Source organism: Crotalus tigris, unplaced genomic scaffold, assembly GCF_016545835.1.
Source record: "Crotalus tigris isolate CLP2741 ecotype Arizona unplaced genomic scaffold, ASM1654583v1 scf7180000020201.887925, whole genome shotgun sequence".
In the NCBI taxonomy this organism is placed as follows: Eukaryota; Metazoa; Chordata; class Lepidosauria; order Squamata; family Viperidae; genus Crotalus; species Crotalus tigris.
This window is the reverse complement of record NW_024097902.1, coordinates 695,986-714,547: the sequence shown is the minus strand read 5'-3', so window position 1 is coordinate 714,547 and position 18,562 is coordinate 695,986. Positions and strand designations below refer to the sequence as shown.

At 41.2% G+C, this 18,562-nt stretch overlaps 1 protein-coding gene across 3 annotated transcripts; it reads left to right on the top strand.

Annotated features, from left to right (window-relative positions):
• The first annotated feature begins 5,606 nt into the window (after positions 1–5,606).
• TMEM251 (transmembrane protein 251) lies at positions 5,607–16,492 on the top strand. 3 transcript variants are annotated; one of them, XM_039365905.1, is made up of 2 exons: positions 5,607–5,678; positions 14,674–16,492. In XM_039365905.1, exon 2 carries the CDS (start codon positions 14,690–14,692, stop codon positions 15,083–15,085), a length of 396 nt encoding a protein of 131 aa, XP_039221839.1. In that variant the 5' UTR covers positions 5,607–5,678; positions 14,674–14,689; the 3' UTR covers positions 15,086–16,492. The 3 variants fall into 3 exon arrangements, with proteins under 3 accessions (XP_039221839.1, XP_039221837.1, XP_039221838.1); XM_039365903.1 differs by lacking the exon at positions 5,607–5,678 and adding an exon at positions 5,686–5,899; XM_039365904.1 differs by lacking the exon at positions 5,607–5,678 and adding an exon at positions 6,290–6,594.
• Positions 16,493–18,562: the final 2,070 nt, after the last annotated feature.

The window sequence follows — 18,562 nt, the reverse complement described above, 5'->3', positions numbered from 1 at the left end:
CTAGTATACCATTTTAATATGGTCTTAGAGACAAACAGCACCAGCAATGCTTTGTTACATTCATCATATTAAATTTGTGTAAAAATACTGGGAGCAACAAATCTGGTCTGCAAAAATGGTTAGCATAGCTGTATAGTGTTTCTGGGTCCTTTTTCATAAACAACATAAATGGAAACAGACCAGATTTAGTCAATGAAAAAAGACAATTAGTTCATACAGCAATTTCAATATTTGCTACAGCTACCTCATGTAATCTTGTTTAGCTCATACAGTAAAAGGACCTAAATGCATATCCATCACCTATTTCCTTCAGAGGTAAGCAAGATTATAGAAAGCATAGAAAAGGAGTAAAAAGGGAAAGGCAAACAATTAAAGCTATGACATAAGAAAGGAAGGAAACATAGCTATATCTAGTTTACCCCAATACCATTTATCATCTTTCTCATTTCAAAGAAATTTCAACAAATCCATTCAGCAAGGATCTTCTCAACCTTTCCCTCTCAATCCATTCATTCTTCCTTTATGTAGCTGATCTACAATTTGATCCTCATTTCTGGTCAAACTACGTCAATGTATTTTGTACTGCTCAGTTTCTTTTTTATTCAATTCATATTTAGTACTGATTCATTCTTGCTCCTATTACTTCTTGTACAACTCATTCAATCCTGATGGGGCTCAAGGTTGACTCAGCCTTCCATCCTTCAGAGGTTGGTAAAATGAGGACCCAGATTGTTGGGAGCAATATGCTGACTCTGTAAGCTGCTTAGAGAGGGCTGTAAAGCACTATGAAGAGGTATATATGTCTAAATCCTAATGCTGTTGTACAACTCATAGTTCTCAAATAGTCCATTCCCCTTGCATACAATTTACATTTATATTTCTCCTTACTCCAACTCTCACCTCCATAATATATACTGTCATTGGAATCTGAAGAGAAGAAGGAAAGGGTACCAGGCAAGTGCAATACAAAAGTCTTTCTGATTTTATCTTTCCTGAATGATTTTGCAATATAGGTAGTCCTCAACTTACAACAGTTCATTTAGTGACTGTTCAAAGTTTTAACGGCACAGAAAAATTTGACTTATGACCTTTTTTCACACTTATAACCACTGCAGCATCCCCATAGTCATGTGATCAAAAAACAGACCTTTGGAAACTGACTCATAGTTATGATGGTTGCAGTGTCCCAGGATCCTGTGATCCCTTTTGCAACCTTCTAACAAGCAAAGTCAACAGAGAAGCCAGAATCACTTAACAGGGCTACTAACTGATCAACTGCAGTGCTTCACTTAACAACTGAGGCAAGAAAAGTCGTAAAATGGAGCAAAACTCACTTAACAAATGTCTCACGTAACAACAGACCTTTTGGGCTCAATTGTGGTTGTAAATCAGGGACTATCTGTATTACCTTTTGGCCAGGAACTCCAACTCCACATGAATGGAATCTATTTGTGCTTCTTTCTCACAACATCCTAACACCTCTCAGAAACTGGGTCAAAGGTAGATTGCCACTGCTCACTTATGGTTCTATACAAAAGAAATTGTGGAGAATACAATTATTGCTGGTTTAGCAAAAATGGATGGAAAAGCAACATCTTCATATGATAACCAAACAAGCATATTTACCCTAAAATGTTAATACTGATTATTAAGAATGTCTGGCACAATAATCAGTTCTTTTGCAATTTGAAAGGTTATTCTGTTAAGCCTAGAGAACAAGCTGTTTTTTTCTAATATCTCCACAATCAAATTTATCAAGCTTATTTTAGAATTACTGCAGCACTTCAGGGATTTATTCATCAAAATTGGCTTCCTTTAAACCAGTGGTTCTCAACCTGTGGGTCGGGACCCCATTTGGGGTCGAACGACCATTTCACGGGGGTCACCAAACCATGCTGTCCACCATTTTTTTCCCTTTTCCCTAGCTGTCCTACTCTCTCTTATTGGTGGCCACGCCCACTTGGGGGTCACCACAATATGGGGAACTGTATTATGGGGTCACGGCATTAGAAAGGTTGAGAACCACTGCTTTAAGCTATTGTGCTCCATCTAGTGGGCTTCAACAGAATTTTAAATACAGGAAAAATGGTAGTCACTTTCAACCGCCCTGGGCTTCCCAACAAAAGATTCTGTGACTGTGGAAAAAAACAATCCATATCACATAAGCTACGTTGTGTACCTTTCACATATATGAAGATCTCATACTGGTGAGAGAAAATGGTACTGAGGTGACCCAATCCTGGGCGAATATAATTTAGTTTTAATCCTACTTATTTTACATACTTTTTACATGTTTTATATTTTATGACCTATTTTATAACTATTTTATTTGGTCAGTTGAATATTATATGTTTATAATGTGAAGGTGCTTCTGACATGAATAAAGAATCTGGTTTGATTCACCTGATATTATATGCTATGATTTGTTTACTCTCCACATTAACTTAATCGCAAGGTTGGATTTTCATAACACATTAAGCACAATCAAATCATATTGTAATGATGTCCTATATGAATAAAATCAATGACTTTTATATACATAGGCCACAATTTAATCAGAATGTGTCCAAACAAACCAGACTGCTTGGTTCATACAATTAAAAATTGTTCAACTGAGTCTCTGAAACCAGCATAGTATTAGAAACAAATGAGAATATGCATTCATTCATTCCCTTTAGAAATTGCCCATCTCCTTCAAAGGGTTTCTGGGAGGTCTACAAATAAAAATTTAAAAACTTAAAAACTGAATATAAAATTTTTAAAATTGAGGCAAGGATGATTAAAACTCAATAATATTAATTAAAAGGTGGGTGAAGGGCTTCAGGTTGGTTGCAAACCAGCCTCAGGCCCCCCTTTTGAACCCCAAGTGCCAGAGCCAGCCTTTAGATATTTTTGAAAGGCCAGGAGACTTGGGGCCTGCCTCACCGTGGCATGGGCAGGTGTGTGTGTGTGTGTGTGTGGAGACTGTTCCAAAGGGCAGAGGCAAAAGCAGAGCAGGCTCTCTTCCTGGGACCTTCCAATTGGAATTCTTTAATTGACACAGTCCATAACATACCTTCTCTGCATGACTGAGTGGGATGGGCTAATGTGATGGGGTAAACCAAAGCTAGTTCTATAGGTGACCTGGCCTCTTGCTACCATGTAGGGCTTTAAAGATCACCATAAACACCTTAATTGGACCCAGAAGCAAACTGGCATCCAGTGGAATTCACTCAGCACAAGTATCATATGTGCCATTCTTTGGGTGCCCAAGATTGCCTGTGTGGCCACATTTTGTATCAGCTGAAGTTTCCAGATATTTTTCAAAGATAGACCAATGCATTGCAATACTCCAAATGGGAGATGATCAGGATGTCAGTGGCCTTCCTATCCAGGAAAGTGTGTAACTGGTACACAACATAAAGTTGAGTAAAGGACCTCCTTTATCTTAGGAATAACCTTTAAATAACACTTTATTAACTCCTCAAAAGCCCCAGCTGTGCAAATTATTCCAAGAGATCTCAACTATAACAATCCTAGCAGAAGTTATTTATCCATAGACATGGAGCAATGACCCAGGGATTTTTTTACAAGCATTCAGTATAGTTAATATACCATGTTCATAGAATTCCACTTGTTTTAAGGAAAAGTTTTGTAACATGGTTACTTTATATATTCTATTGCTGTGTGATCTGATTAGCTGACTTTGGAAAATGGCTGTTTCAAAATACTTTTTGCCTGAAATAGATGACAAGAATACAGTTCCCAAAGAAGTTCGTCTCATCAAGACCCTCCCAGATCTACTTAAGTGATGAGTCTTGTTTTTTTGACAAGCTGCAAAGTTGGCAATCCTGATTATTTTTTTAAATATAGGTATTTTTGTCTGAAACAGTAGACTGTGGCTCTTGTGAAAGTTTTTGGACTTATTTATCAAATTCTCTTCATGAGGTGAGTTGTCTGCCTGCAAAGTGGCTGTTCCAGTCTGTATTTTTTATCATATTATTTATTATTTTTATTGTTTATACAAATAATCCAAGGCATCAAACATATCCAAGACACGGTTTCCTAGTCCTATTGTGATTTTAACTGGATGGAGATGAGAGTTCAAGATAGTTTTTTCTTGAGTTTATAAACTTACAACTAAAGATTTGACATTCTTATTGCTCTTACTGATCTTTAATACACCCAATCACTTCTGGTATCAATATTATTTTAAAAGTGCCATTTCTATTATTTTCATATCATTTCCTCAGAGGACAGTGCTAACACTGTTGTCATCTAGTCTTTCAGTATTCTCAAGCTTGACATGTTGGTTTACTCTTTGTTGTATCTATATATAGTTCATACAGTACATCCCTTGATTGGGGTATGTCTTTGTCTAAATGTTAATGAAGCTGCTGGTGCTACTTGGGTTCTTTGCCTTGTATTTCCTGTTCATGTATCCCACTGTGGCAGTATCATGTGACATGTCGACTGCATTCGCAATTGCCAACAGCAGACACCACAGAACGTACTTGCATCAGCGTGCTGACACTATCACCATGGCAAGTTTCTCTGAGTATGATAGAACTAGCTCAGCGTGATAAGATTAACACAGGTTCATCAGCACCTGGGAGGTGGGCAGGCCCTATGTAGAGATCAGGAGCTGTTAAGTCATATAACACGAAGTGGTCCAGAAACCCCAGTGTGAATACTATAGTCCAGGAGTCCCCAACCTCAGGTCTGTGGACTAGTACTGGACCGCAGCATGCTAGCAACCGGTCTGCATAAACAAGCAAAGCCCCAGCAGGCAGCACACAAAACCATGCCCCTTCGGGTCAGTGGAAAAACCTCTCCCCACAGAACCGGTCCCTGATGCCCAAAAGATTGGGGACCTCTGCTATAGCCTTCAACTGACTAGTCATAATAACATGATTTACATTCTGATGCTTGACAAGTGAGTCACTCAGTCTCCCAGGGTCATGTGATCATCTTTTGCAACCTTCTCACAAGGAAAGTCAATGGGGAAATCAGATTCTTTGAACAACCGGGTTACTTAACTAATTTAGCAACTTGCCGTGATTCACTTAACAAACGTGCGAAGAAGTCATAAAATGGGCCAAAAACTCACTTAAGAAATTTCTCACTTAGCAACAGAAATTTGGGGTTTCAATTGTGGTCATAAGTTGAGGGCTACCTGATACTACATCACATTGCTGTATCACTCGGTGGAAACTCTCTCTAGATAAGAGGCTCCCCTTTTCTCCAATCCTTGGGGAAAATGCCGAAAAAATGTCTTTACCTATAAAACTCACATGAGCCATTCGCAGAGCAATCCGTGTTTTTACAAAATCAAATCTTCTTGGCCTAAGGAGCGAAATGTATAAGGCGCGGGGGGGGGGGGTTCCTGGTCCATCTAAACCCTGCGCTTCTCTACTGATCTTTCGCCCCCTCCTCTAACGCAAAGAGGCAGGAGAGATACCGATCATCCCCTCTCCCCCTACGTAAGAAGGAAGCCTGGCTCGCTTTCTCGTCTCTCTCTCTCTCTCTCTCTCAAAAAAGGAGCCTCACTCGTACATCCGCCGGGCGGCTCAGAGCCCTCTGCCTCCAGCAGCTGAGACACCCCCCCCCCCCCACAATCCCGAGCTCACGCTCGTGACTCCAGAGCTGGGAGCCGCGGCAGCAGACAGTCCTCGTGCACTACCCGGAAGCAGAGGGAGGTGAGGGCGGGTCTTCGGCCGGAGACAAAACGGATGGTGGGCCCGGCGTCGGAGGGATCCGGAGCGTGGCTTGAGTGGCCGAGCGCCGCGCTCCCTCCCTTCCTCCGCTGGACTCGGCGCAGGGAGCGATGTGATTGGGCGGGCGGTCAGTCCTTCCTTGGATTCCCTCGCCTGCCCTCCGCCTCCGGCTTGTTTGCTCCCGGGTTTCCTAGCGGAGGAAGGTACGCCGGTGGGAGGGAGCGGGCTCGGGATGCGGCGGCCTCGTCGCCGAGGGTCGGGAGGGAAAGTCCGATGGCGGAGCCTCTCCCGAGTAGGGGCTGGGGCTTCATTTCTCGGGATTGGTGCTCCGCGTTGCCTAGGAGCCCCTCCCCTCCCCTTGGCATCTGGCAACTTTTGGGTTCCCTTGAAACCCCAGTGGGGAGGAAGCTGGTGGCGAGGAGGAGAAAGCGCTCTGCGCTCGCTTTGGGGCACGCTCGATCCCTGCTGGGTGGATTCTCCCGTGGCGAGGAAGTGCCAGAGGCTAGCCCTTGGTCTGGTTGAGATTGGGTGGGTGGGAGAGGGACCGCGAGGGAAGGAACCAAGGCGCTGGAAATCCTGGAGTCTTGGGCTTCTGCTCTATAAAGTTTTATCCTGGAAGGTGGGATCTCTCGCATTTTTCTCCCGGAGGAGGGATCTTTGTCCAGCCCTTGGAGGGAGTTTTATTGTTCAATGTATACCTCTGATTTTGGAGAAGTAGTTAAAACATGGTAGACAGGGAAGATAGACAGGGATCTGAGCCAGGATCCGTTGAAGTTACTATTTGGATTGGAGACCACCAAGAAGTCCAGATTATAAACTTGCGTGGGAATTTTTTTTTAAAAAAAGAAAATCCCAGAAGGCATGGCCAATTATTTCTGTACTGCTGCCAAGAAAACATGTAAGTTATATCCATAAAATCACCAGAGGGAAGGGAGTTCAATCTCAAGGAGACTTGATAATCCACTTACTTTGAAAAGGTGTGCTATAAAGAGAAAAAATTCTCTAGTCTACAGTTTATGGAAGGGTGGGAAAAAATTGTCTTTCACACTGAATTTTGTTTGTAGTTCCCTGGTGTTAATGATTTTAATAACTGACTTCCTTGCCACCGCATTCAGTGGAAATGCGTCCTTTTGTATTGAAGGAATACAGTACATCTCTCTCAAGCAGTATATTTAAAATAGGTTTGGTCTTTGAATAGTTCTGTGGAACTGTGCTATATTTAGAGAATAGCATAGCAGAGAAGCAGGGTAGATAAAGATCAATATGTAGAAGAAAGATCTGTTAATGTGGGTTAACTGAATAATCATATGGCAGATAAGATAGAAAGGAAAACCAATTGTTACAAAAGATGCAAATGATAAACAGTGGCGATATAATTCTTAAGTTTTCTTTATAAGTTTTCCAATACTATCTATATTATTACCTTTGGAAATAATGTAGTTTTAAAATATTTGGGAAAATTATAGCTACCGTGTCACACTTTTGTGTGTGTGTGTGTCTATGTGTGTGTCTGTGTATGCCTTTGAGTCAACATTGATTCCTGGGACTGCCTGAACAAGTTTCTGAGTTTTCTTGGCAAGATGTTAAAAGTGATTTGCTATTTGTCTCCTTCCTTGGTCTGAACGGAGGACTGATCTATGGTCACCCAATTGGCTTTGTGCCTAAGTCAGGGTTAGAACTTACTGTCTCCGTACCCCATGCAGCCCTGGACAGCTAGTAATGCTGCCCCACAAGATCATAAACTTTTAACATTATTAATGTGCATTTATTACCTTACTTATATATATATATATATATATATATATATATATATATATATATATATATATATGTTTTCTGAGGTTTTCGCGGGTATTTGTATGTAGGTCTTTGGTTGTTCGGGTTTTCTCCCACGTAAAATTGGAAGTGTCTTGGCGACGTTTCGACGAAGTCCCATTCGTCATCTTCAGGCTGGTGCTTTCAGCTTCGTGCCTCGAGCAGCAATGTGTGGTCTTAGCTGTTTCTTCCTTTTAACTGCCAGTGGGGGTATGAACTGATTGGATGGGAGCTTGGCTGTGTTCTGATTGGGTGGAGGTGTGTTCTGATTGGTTAGGGGCATGGCTGTGCTCTGATTGGCTGGGGGGTTGGCTGTGCTCTGATTGGCTGGGGGGGGTTGGCTGTGCTCTGATTGGCTGGGGGAGTGTTCTGTTTGGTTGTGCTCAGGTTAGTCTGAGTTGCAGAGGGATTCAAGATTTTGGGCTGCCCTGCCATTCCTTGGCTTCGCGTTCGTGGTCGTGCTTCCTCTTCATGGAGGGTGTCAGTTTGCTTCATGTATGGATTGGGGGGGTTTAAAATGGCTAATGATGCAGCTGTGGTCTGGCTTCTGGTTTGTGGTCGTGCCTCATAGTCAGTGTGGCTTTGGGTTTGTTTTTTGTGTGGATGTTTGGTGGTGACCTCCTGTGTGGTTTTTGTGAGTGTGGGTCTGGTATCATTTTTTGTGTTAGGGAGTCGTTTGTCAATAAGGGCGGGTTTCCAAATGGCTGGTAGGCGGGAGGTATCATCTCGCTTGTTCATGCTGTGTGGGCGTTTTTCTATCTCGATGGCTTCTCTGATTATTCTGTTATTAAAATGTTCACTTTTGGCAATGGTTCTGGTATTTTTAAAGTCAATTTCATGTCCTGTAGCTTTAAGGTGTTGGACCAGGGAAGATGTTGGTTCCTCTTTTTTGATTGAGTTCTTATGTTCTTCAATGCGTGCACTTATTCTTCTGTTGGTTTGTCCGATGTATGTGGTGGGACAAGTGGTGCATGGGATTTCGTATACTCCTTGATTTTCTAATTCAATTTTATCTTTGGGGTTTCTAAGGATGGTGGATATTTTTCTGTTTGTGCAGAATGCTGTTTTGATGTTGTGTTTATGGAGGATCTTACTGATTCTGTCTGTGATGCCTTTTATGTATGGGAGGATGGCTTTGCCGTTTTCTTGTTCTTTGTCTTGGATTTTAGTGGGGGTTTCTTTTTGGATTAGGTTTGTAATCTTATTTCTATGGAATCCATTGGATGTTAGTACATTGGTGAGAGTGTGTAGTTCGGGTTTTAGGTGTTGTTCGTCAGCTAAGCGTTTTGTTCTGGAGATGAGTGTCTTGGCTACAGAGTTGATCTGTGCTGGGTGGTGGTGTGAGAGAGCGTGCAGATAGCGGTTTGTGTGTGTTTTCTTCTGGTAGATGGTGTGTCCTAGGGAGCCATTGGATTTCTTGTAGACTAAGACATCCAGGAAGGGAAGTTGGTTGTTAGCTTCTGTTTCCATGGTGAACTGTATTTTGGGGTGTAGGCTGTTGAGGTGTGTGAGGAAGTTGTCCAGTTTTTCTTTCCCATGTGGCCAGATTATGAAGGTGTCGTCTACGTATCTGAGCCAGAGTTTGGGTTTGTGATCCGATTTTTCTAGAGCTTGGGTTTCAAAGTGTTCCATGTAGAGGTTGGCAATGACAGGTGAGAGGGGTGATCCCATGGGTGCTCCTTCTGTTTGTTTGTATTTTTGTCCATTATAGATGAAGTATGTGTTGGATAGGCAGTGGTTGGTCAGATCTAAGATGTGTTTGGGGGGGTTATATTTGTTTTGGATAGCTGTCAAGGCTTCTTTGATAGGCACTTGGGTGAAGAGGGATATGACATCGAAGCTCACTAGTAGGTCGCTGGGCTGTAAGTTTTGTTTCTTTATGATCTCTATAAACTGGAATGAGTTTTTTACGTGTGAGGTGATGGATTCTGCATAGGGCTGTAGTTGTTTGGCGAGAAATTTGGCTAGGTTTTGTAGAGGTGAGCCTATGGAGCTGACTATAGGTCTGAGTGGGGTTCCTTCTTTGTGTATCTTGGGGAGACCATAGAGTTTGGGGCATCTGGATGATTTCTCTCTGGGAATGATTCTTTGCTGGATCTCTTCGCTAATGGGGGAGGCTTTTATTTTGGATCTGGTGGTTTTTTCCAGGTAGGTGGTGGGATCTGTATTTAGGGGTTTGTATGTGGAGTCTTGGAGTAGGTTGGTTAATTTGGTTTGGTAGTCAGATGTGTTCATAACCACCGTGGCGTTGCCCTTGTCTGCTGGTAGGATTATTATGCTGGTGTCTTCTTTAAGGATACGTAGTGCTGTCTGTTCCTCTTTGGGTAAGTTGCTTTTGGGTGGCTTGCTGGTGCAGAGGATGTTGGTGATTTCGAGTCTGATTCTGTTGGCGTCGTCGGGGTTGATTTTAGTCAGGCTGGTTTCAACTCCACATATAATGGTTTCAGTGGGGATGTGTTTGGGAGCGACTGCAAAGTTGAATCCTTTGGAAAGGACATATATATATATATATATAATAAATATAGAGTAATTGTATATTGGATTTTTATTTTTGGTAAGCTGCCTAGAGTCACTGAAAGTGATTGGGTGGCTATATAAATTCTCAAAACAAATTAAAAATATATTTTATATATGCCAAGGCAATTCCTCTTTACTCAATGCGGCTCAGGCAAACCAAAAGGTTTAATATGCCTGTTTTAGCGTGATGCCCTAACCAGTTCACCCAACTGGCTCTGTGTCACTCTTACAGAATATAAAAGTTATCCATGAACTATAGATATTGTATAGAAAGTGATACTTTTATGGTACCCATTTTCTATAAGTAAAATGAAAAACATACAGTGAAGCTTTACAACACTGACTGTTATCTTCATATTAATTAAGTCTCCAATTATTTGGAAGAAGAGTGGGATTAATATATATGTAATAAGAGAACACCAAAATTTCGAAATATACATCTCTTCCTCATAGTGTGGATAGAGGTGATAGATTCAGGGAGATCAGTAGAGAAGTGAAAAGAATTAATCCAAATTTATTCAGAAAGCTATTATATTCTGTACTTTCTTTGCTTTTTATAGTTGGAACCTTCTAGTGATCCTGATACAGTATTACACCTTTTTAAACAATATTGTCATTACATTAGCAGCAAAATAATCTGTAAATCAAGCTCTGGAACAGATTGTTCCAATTGCTACATGCTTCAAGTAAAAGTATGCTGTAGAACTGGAATAAAGTTCCTGTAGTGTTGCTTTGAGATGATTGTTTGGTGTTTGTGCTGATGAAAATTCAACATTTAGGGTAATTTTAATGATTGCTCAGTTTGCCCCTCAGTCTCAATTATAACAGGAAACAAACTACAGTGTCATGTACAATGCTATAGGATGTGTGACTGCAGTAAATATTGAAGTAGGGATTTTCTAAGTTAATTACTGTGGTATTTCAACTCAGTTCTGTGACTTTAAAACGTATTCACAGTTTATATTAAGTTGTTCATAAGTACATAAACTTCATAGTGAAATGATTGCCTAGAACTGCAGTACAGATAAGTTGCAATACAAATCAATTGGTCTGAAAGTACTGCTTGGACTTTAATTACTGTTCTTCAGAATTGTCCTTGAAACATTTTTAAATTGTTTTAAGGTATAAGTAGCCCTTTCTGCTATGTAAGCAAAGTCAGGTAAATCTAATGGATTGGTTTCTTGGCTACTTAGTATCTTGAGATAATGACTGTAAAGCAAAGATTGAAATCTCATGTAGCCATTTTGAAAAACAATGACCAAGTTTGATAACGGTGAACTATATGCAGCAATTTATTACAAACCTGTTATAAATAATGTTTATTGCAAACATGAAAATGTCAGAATTGTATTTTGAAACAGGCCAATGTCTGTTTAGACAACACTCAAATTATTTCAAGTAGCTAATCAAATACTTCAGGGAGCTCAGAAGTGGTGCATGCTATTTCCTGTTATTTTTCATAGCTATTATTGCTAATAAACATTGGTCTATTTTTCTGGAAATTTAGAATAAGATCATTAAAGTATGTTCACAAAAATAATACTGAAGGAAGGAGTCTATGTAGCAATTTGCTATATCCACGTCTCTATTTAAATAGTGTGAGTTTTAGAACAGGTTTGCTTTAAATTATTGATATTTCCTTTGATATATTGTGTAATTGTGGCTTTTTTCTGAAAGATGAAAACAAGTAAGTGTGTGTGTGTGTGTATTTCATTCATTCATTTTCTCCATTCTAAATTCAGTATGTTCCTAGTTTGGAGAAAAGTTCAAACTTTCTTTGATCGTTAACGAAGGCCACTATGCCTTTATGTATTGAAACCAAAAGAAAAGGTTTTTTTTAACAGCTACAAAACCATGTTTTGCTAATGCCTAAAGTTCTGCAATTAATTTAGGATGTTGAGATGATTCATGGCAGGAATAAAAGTTGGTTTGACATCTTATTCTTCTGAGCAATATGTGCCTACAGCTCTCATAATCATACTGGGATGAGTGATACTGACAGTTATACAATTCCTAGTTGGGAATAATATACCTCTTTGTGTGTTGAAAGTAGAGAAGGTTATAATTTTAATCAAATGTCATTGCTTATAGAACTTAAATATGCTTCAATATTGTTATGTGTTTGAAAATAATCAGAATTATAGAGTGGTTTTCTTCAGAGAAGACGGAAGTCTGATGTCCCTAGTTGTTTTTGTTAGTTTGGCTTTAATCATTGCATCCCAGTTCTTCAGTTTTTGCTAACTTCAGAAAAAAGCAGCCATTTCTGTGGAATTTTTTTTTTTACACACAATTCCTTGTTTTTCATACTAGATGGAAGGTGTCTCATATCCCACCCTTCATACAAAACAAATGGGACTTTAATAATCAAGTAATGAATGCCATAAGCACCTATTCGTTGCTTGGGGACCCTTTTAAATGCTTATAATAGTCAGACATAATTCTGATACTAGTCTGTGTTGGAAAGTGATCTATATCTTGCATAAAATAGAGATAATTCAGTCCTGTAGTCCTGTTGTAATGAAACAGAAGCATGTATCATAATAAATATAATTCATTGAAGGCATTAGTCTTATAGTTGCCAACTCTTAACATATGTTATCTGTGTGTGTGATGGGGGCATTATTATCAAATAATGTGTAGGAGTGTAGTGGAAACCTGAGATTATCTACTAATTTGCTAAAGGATCTTTAAACAAAGTTTAGCATTGTTGTCTTAAAGATCTAAGGAATCTTTAAAGAAAGGCTGAAAATAAATGTGAATTCCTAGTGAATTACTCAATTACTACACATATATTCTCTTCACATTGAAAATGGTTTTATATATCTGTATGTTTATATTGCTATCTACCTACTTATATAAACTTTTCACCATTACATGTGAGTTAGGTTGGGCTGAGAGTGAAGGACAAGTCCAAAATCATCCAGTCAGCTCCATAGTTGAATGAAGTTGATGTCAACTTTAGAATGAGCATGGTTGCAGCCATTTTTTCCTTCTCATTTCTAGTTGACACATAGCACAAAGGGAGGGGGGGGGTTGTCAGGTGTTGTGCTAGACCAGGGGTAGGCAACCTTGGCTCTTTTATGAGTCGTGGACTTCAACTCCCAGAATTCCTGAGCCATTTGATGCTGGCTCAGGAATTCTGGGTGTTGAAGTCCACAACTCATAAAAGAGCCAAGATTGCCTACCCCTGCGCTAGACAAAACAGACTTTCTCTCTTGGACTTTCTCTCATGGGAACCAAGGTCATCGGCTGCTCCTGAGATTGCGGGCTGGGCATTTCATGAAAAGCCCACTAACAATCCGAATGGGGAAACGTAGTTGCTTGCATAGCCTTAGGGGTGGGATTTCTTAATTTTGTATTGGGGAATTGTTATGCATCTCTTCAGACTTGGTTTCACTTTTGAAGTGCCGATACTTTCTATCAATAAACATGTTCTTTGAGGAATTTGGAAGCCTTGGAGTTCTGCTTTATTTGTCTGTCTGTTGGAACCATGACATTTGAGTTTGCCATAACCAGGCCTAGTTGCCTTAAAGCCACCACATACTTGCATAAGAACCACATATGCATATAGAAAGAGGGCACAGTGGTTTAGCAGTTAAAGTTGCCGGGCTTGTCAGCTGGAAAACGGAGAGGCCGGTTTCAAAAGCCGAACACCGTGCAATGGGGTGAACTCCAGTTACTGGCTCTAGCTCAGGGGTAGACAACCTTGACTCTTTTATGACTCATGGACTTCAATTCCCAGAATTCCTGAGCCAGCCATGCTAGTTCAGGAATTTTGGGAGTTGAAGTCCATGAGTCATAAAAGAGCCAAGGTTGCCTACCCCTCTCTAGCTCCTGCCAATCTAGCAGTACAAAAGCATGCAAATGCGAGTAGATATTAGGTACCATTTCACTGGGAAGGTAATAGGGTTCCGTGTGCACTTGGCATACAGTCATGCTGGCCACATGTTATGAAAGTATCTCTGGGCAACGCTGGTTCCCTCGACTAAGAAACGGAGATCAGCACTGCCCTGTAGAGTTGGATACAACTGGACAAGGGAACCCTTTACCTTTATGCATAGAGAATAAAAATATTCCATAGCCAAAAATTACTAGAAAAGAGTAAGGGCAAGTAGGAAAAACTGAACCAATTTCAGACAAAAAAGAAAAAAGCTCTCACCAATCTGCCCCATTGAGAAATCAGCTCAGCTAAAGGGCAGTTACAAGTTAGGGAATGTGGCTAGCACAGGCTGGCTGGGAAACTCTGAGAGTTGGAAGTCCACACATCTTAAAAGTTGCCAAGATTGGGAACCCTTTCTTTAGTCTATGGTCACTAAAACCTGAAGCCTAACACTGCCCCCCCCCGGGGGGGTTTATTAAAACATTTTTATAGTTAGCAGATTGCAGGCAATACTAACCTTGCTACTGTCAACAGATCTTAAAATCAAAAAGCTAAAAATTTGCCTATTATGCCTGTACTTTTCAACTTTAATACTAAGACTTTTAATTCCCAGAATTTCCTGGCTGGGGAATTTGGGGAATTGGTCCATGGTTCTTAAAATTGCTAAAGTTGCGAAACACCGGCTTATACTGAGCAACTCTTATTGTTGTGTACTATTGTATGTTACTTTTCCTCACAATGGCTAATTATTTTTTTTTTTTTAAGGCGCAGAGCATGGAGAATGATGAATTTCCGTCAGAGGATGGGATGGATTGGTGTGGGACTGTATCTAATAGCAAGTGCTGCAGCCTTTTACTATGTCTTCGAAATCAATGAGACTTACAATCAACTAGCACTGGAACACATTCAACAACCCCCAGAGAAATTTAAACAAGAAATCAGTTGGATGCACTCCTTAAAAACACGTCTTCTCTCTGTACCCTTTTGGCTATGGGCCATTATCTTTTTAATACCTTATTTACAAATGTTCTTATTTCTTTACTCATGTACGAGGGCTGATCCTAAAACAGTGGGCTACTGCATAATTCCTATCTGCTTAGCTGTGGTTTGCAATCGTCATCAAACATTTGCAAAGGCCTCCAATCAAATCAGCAGACTGCAGCTTATTGACACGTAAGGAAATCAATGTGGCTTGCCCTGTCCCCTTCCCCGGTGGCTGCTTTTTGATAAGTTGAAGATCAATTGAATATCTGAAAGGAACTTGAATTTTTTTTCCTCAACGTTAACCTCTGGACAGAGCACCTACCAACCTTCTATTTTTTTTTTTAACAAGATGATTTTTTAACTGTTGAGGGGGGTATTCTATTTGGTGAAAAGTTCTTTTGAGAACAGAGGGTAACGTTCTTCATATTTGCCTTACAAAGCAGAATTTCTACGCTCCATCTGAAGATTTTAGAGTAAATATATATTTGAAACCCTAATTCACTGTGCATCCTTCAAAATGTCAAGTTTCCTATAAGGGAATTGCTGAAAATTGACTTTGCCTATGTTTATGTGTAAACTTTGGAATTATTATAAAAGTGGCATTGAGACATTGTCCTTTCTTCTTTGATGATGTTGCACTAAATAAAATGAGATTCCTTTTGCATACATCTTTAAAGAAAATTATCTTTTTATTTGATCATATATTTTACTTCTGCATAATTTCTTTAAAATGTAATGCTACTCATGTTTCAAAAACAAGTTGTTTAATATTCCATTCTCTAATCAAGTATCTGAATCATTGCAAAGATAATAAAATGCATTTCATACAAAATAACTAGAACCAAACTAAAATCCAGTCTACAGGTCTCAGTTGCAATATGCTGAATACTATTTCTGAGAACTGTAAGCTCACAGACACACCATTGGGAAGGTTATTTGGGTGCAGAAATGGGGACACAATGGATCTTCAGATAATATCTAACTAAAAATTCCATTTTTGATAACTTGAATAAGTAGAAATTGAAGCGCAAGAACAGAAAATTCCCCATTATCAGTTTTTAATCCTTGCAAATAACAACATACATTTATACTATTCAAAATTACTACCACTAAAATATGTGTGTATCTGACTCCCAACTCTGTTACAAATAAAATATTAAAAACAAGAAAAATACATCAATAAACAAAACAACAACAACCCTCCTCCAGGTATGAACAAAAAAAAGAAGGCAACAGTTAAATAAAAAAAAATATCTTTAGACCAGAACTGTAAACTGAGTATCTCAGAAAAAATCTACTCTAGTTCTCATGAAGATAAAGGGAAAGGGGGAAGTACATTCAGACTTTTAAGATTCTGTTACTATAATCTTACAGCAAAAGGAGCATTAGCATGCAGAATCTTGGTTTCCAAGCCTATGGTCTACCTTGAAGGGCTAAAACAGTCTTGGCAGTCTCAGTATGTTTACTCTCTTCCTCCATCTGCTTGCCCTCTCTTCTACTTCTCCAGCTCATCTAGTTTGGCTTTCCTTTTTCTAGTTCAAAAGCTTGGTGGGGTGAAGTATGCTAACCTGGCTTTCTAAGGACCTTGAAAAAAAAAAAACTGGCTAAACTTGCCAGCTGTAGATGTAATGCACATCAAAAGCTAGGGTTGGCCAACTGAATTGATGAATGATGTGCTGGTCAGTTTGCCCCTTTTTCAGCAGATGGGGCGTTGACTTACCTGAACGCCTTTTCTCAGCACGGAGATGGATAATCCACGCAGTGGGTTGAGACTGTATTCCTGGCCAATCAGATCAGTCAGCCAAAGTTGCCACGCCCTGTCCTGGACCATGATTCTCCAGTCTTGACTCGAGCGCAGCCATTGACAGTAAGACGTTTTGGCTCCACTAAATATACCCTATTATCCTAGTCTATAAAGGTGGGTGTGGATTATCCATCTCCGTGCTGAGAAGGCGTTCAGGTAAGTCAACGCCCCTTCTCCAGCACTGGAGATGGATAATCCACGCAGTGGGACATACCAAAGCCTATTGTCCCTTGGGTTGGGGAATAGACTGGTCCCGTGTGTAACTTTGGTCTAGAACCTGCTGGAGAACCCTCCTACCGAAGGAGGCCTCTGCAGAGGAGTACTTGTCGATTTTGTAATGACGAATGAATGGAGAGGGCGAGGCCCAAGTGGCTGCCCTGCATACCTCTTCAATAGAAGCCTGCATGGCCCATGCTGCTGAGGTGGCAGCACTCCTTGTGGAGTGGGCCGTGATATGCTTGGGGACTTGCAAGGACTCCGCCTGGTATGCCCCAGTGATGCATGCCCTAATCCACCTACCGATGGTAGAGGACGAGACCTTCCGGCCCCTAGTAGCGGGGTGGAAGGATATGAAAAGCGCTTCCGAGCGTCGGAATTCCGCTGTGCGCAAAATGTAATGTCTTAGTGCCCTTCGTACGTCCAAGGTGTGCCATTGTTGCTCCAGGGGATGAGCTGGGTTTGGACAGAAGTCTGGTAGGACTATTTCCTGTGATCTGTGAAAAAAGGAGTTGACCTTTGGAATGAATGGTCTATTCTTAGGACTACCTTGTCCCTGTGAAAATGACACAGGTCCTTCCTCGTTGAGAGAGAAGCTAACTCGGATATCCGTCGAGCTGACGTGATAGCTACTAAGAATGCTACCTTATGGGTCAGGTAGCGAATGTCACATGTTTTGAGTGGTTCGAAGGGCGCTCTGGTAAGAGCTTGTAGTACTCGTGGTAGTTCCCACGATGGATACCTGTGCACGGTTGGCGGTCTGATGTTCGCAGCCCCCTTGAGGAAGGATCGTATTAAGGGATGCTTGCCCAAGGATTCACCGGGGCTGGCAGAAAGTATAGTTGAGAGGGCGGCGATTTGCCTGCGCAGCGTGTTTGGCGAGAGGTCCCTCTCTAGGCCATCTAGTAAAAATTCTAGGATCTTGGGAATTGTGATCCCTTCGAGTAACAATTCCTGTTTAGAGCACCATGATTGGAAGCTTCTCCACGTGGCCTCGTAGATACGGTTCGTGGAGGGGCGCCTTGATGCCTGTATGACCCTAATTACACCCTGTGAGCAAGCCCCCTTGGCTAAAATTGACCGTTCAAGAGCCAGACGGCTAGTTGTAGCCATTGTGGCTCTGGGTGGGAGATCTCCCCCTGCTTGAGGGAGATCCTCTCCGGAGGAATCCGCCATGGATTCGTGCGGGAGAGACTCCTCAAGTCTGCGAACCAAGGTCTCCTTGGCCAATAAGGGGCCACAAGGATTACCTCGGCCCTTTCCCGCAGAATCTTGCGTACTACCGCCGGAAGGAGAGGTAAGGGTGGAAACGCGTACAGGAGTCCCCTTGGCCATGGGCTCTGTAACGCGTCCGTCTGCTCTGCTCCCCTGGATGGGAATCGGGAGAAGAAGCGAGTTAGGTGGGCATTGGAGGGAGAGGCAAAAAGGTCCACCTGGGGAAGCCCGAAGCGGTGACAGATCTCCCTGAAGATCCTCGGGTGTAGTTGCCACTCCGAGTGATCTATTGTTGATCTGCTCAACAGATCTGCTTGGATGTTTGCCTCCCCCGATATGTGGTCGGCCTTTATGGAGGCCAGATTTTGTTCCGCCCAGGCCCCCAGTAGGAGGGCCTCGGCCAAGAGCGAGCGAGAGTGTGTGCCCCCCTGACAG

Excerpts from the sequence above, each read along its gene's own strand:
- TMEM251 (XM_039365903.1), top strand. The coding sequence starts at position 5,712 with ATGGTGGGCCCGGCGTCGGAGGGATCCGGAGCGTGGCTTGAGTGGCCG. Across the intron at positions 5,900-14,673 it reads GGGTTTCCTAGCGGAGGAAG|GCGCAGAGCATGGAGAATGA; the intron begins GTACGCCGGTGG and ends TTTTTTTTTAAG.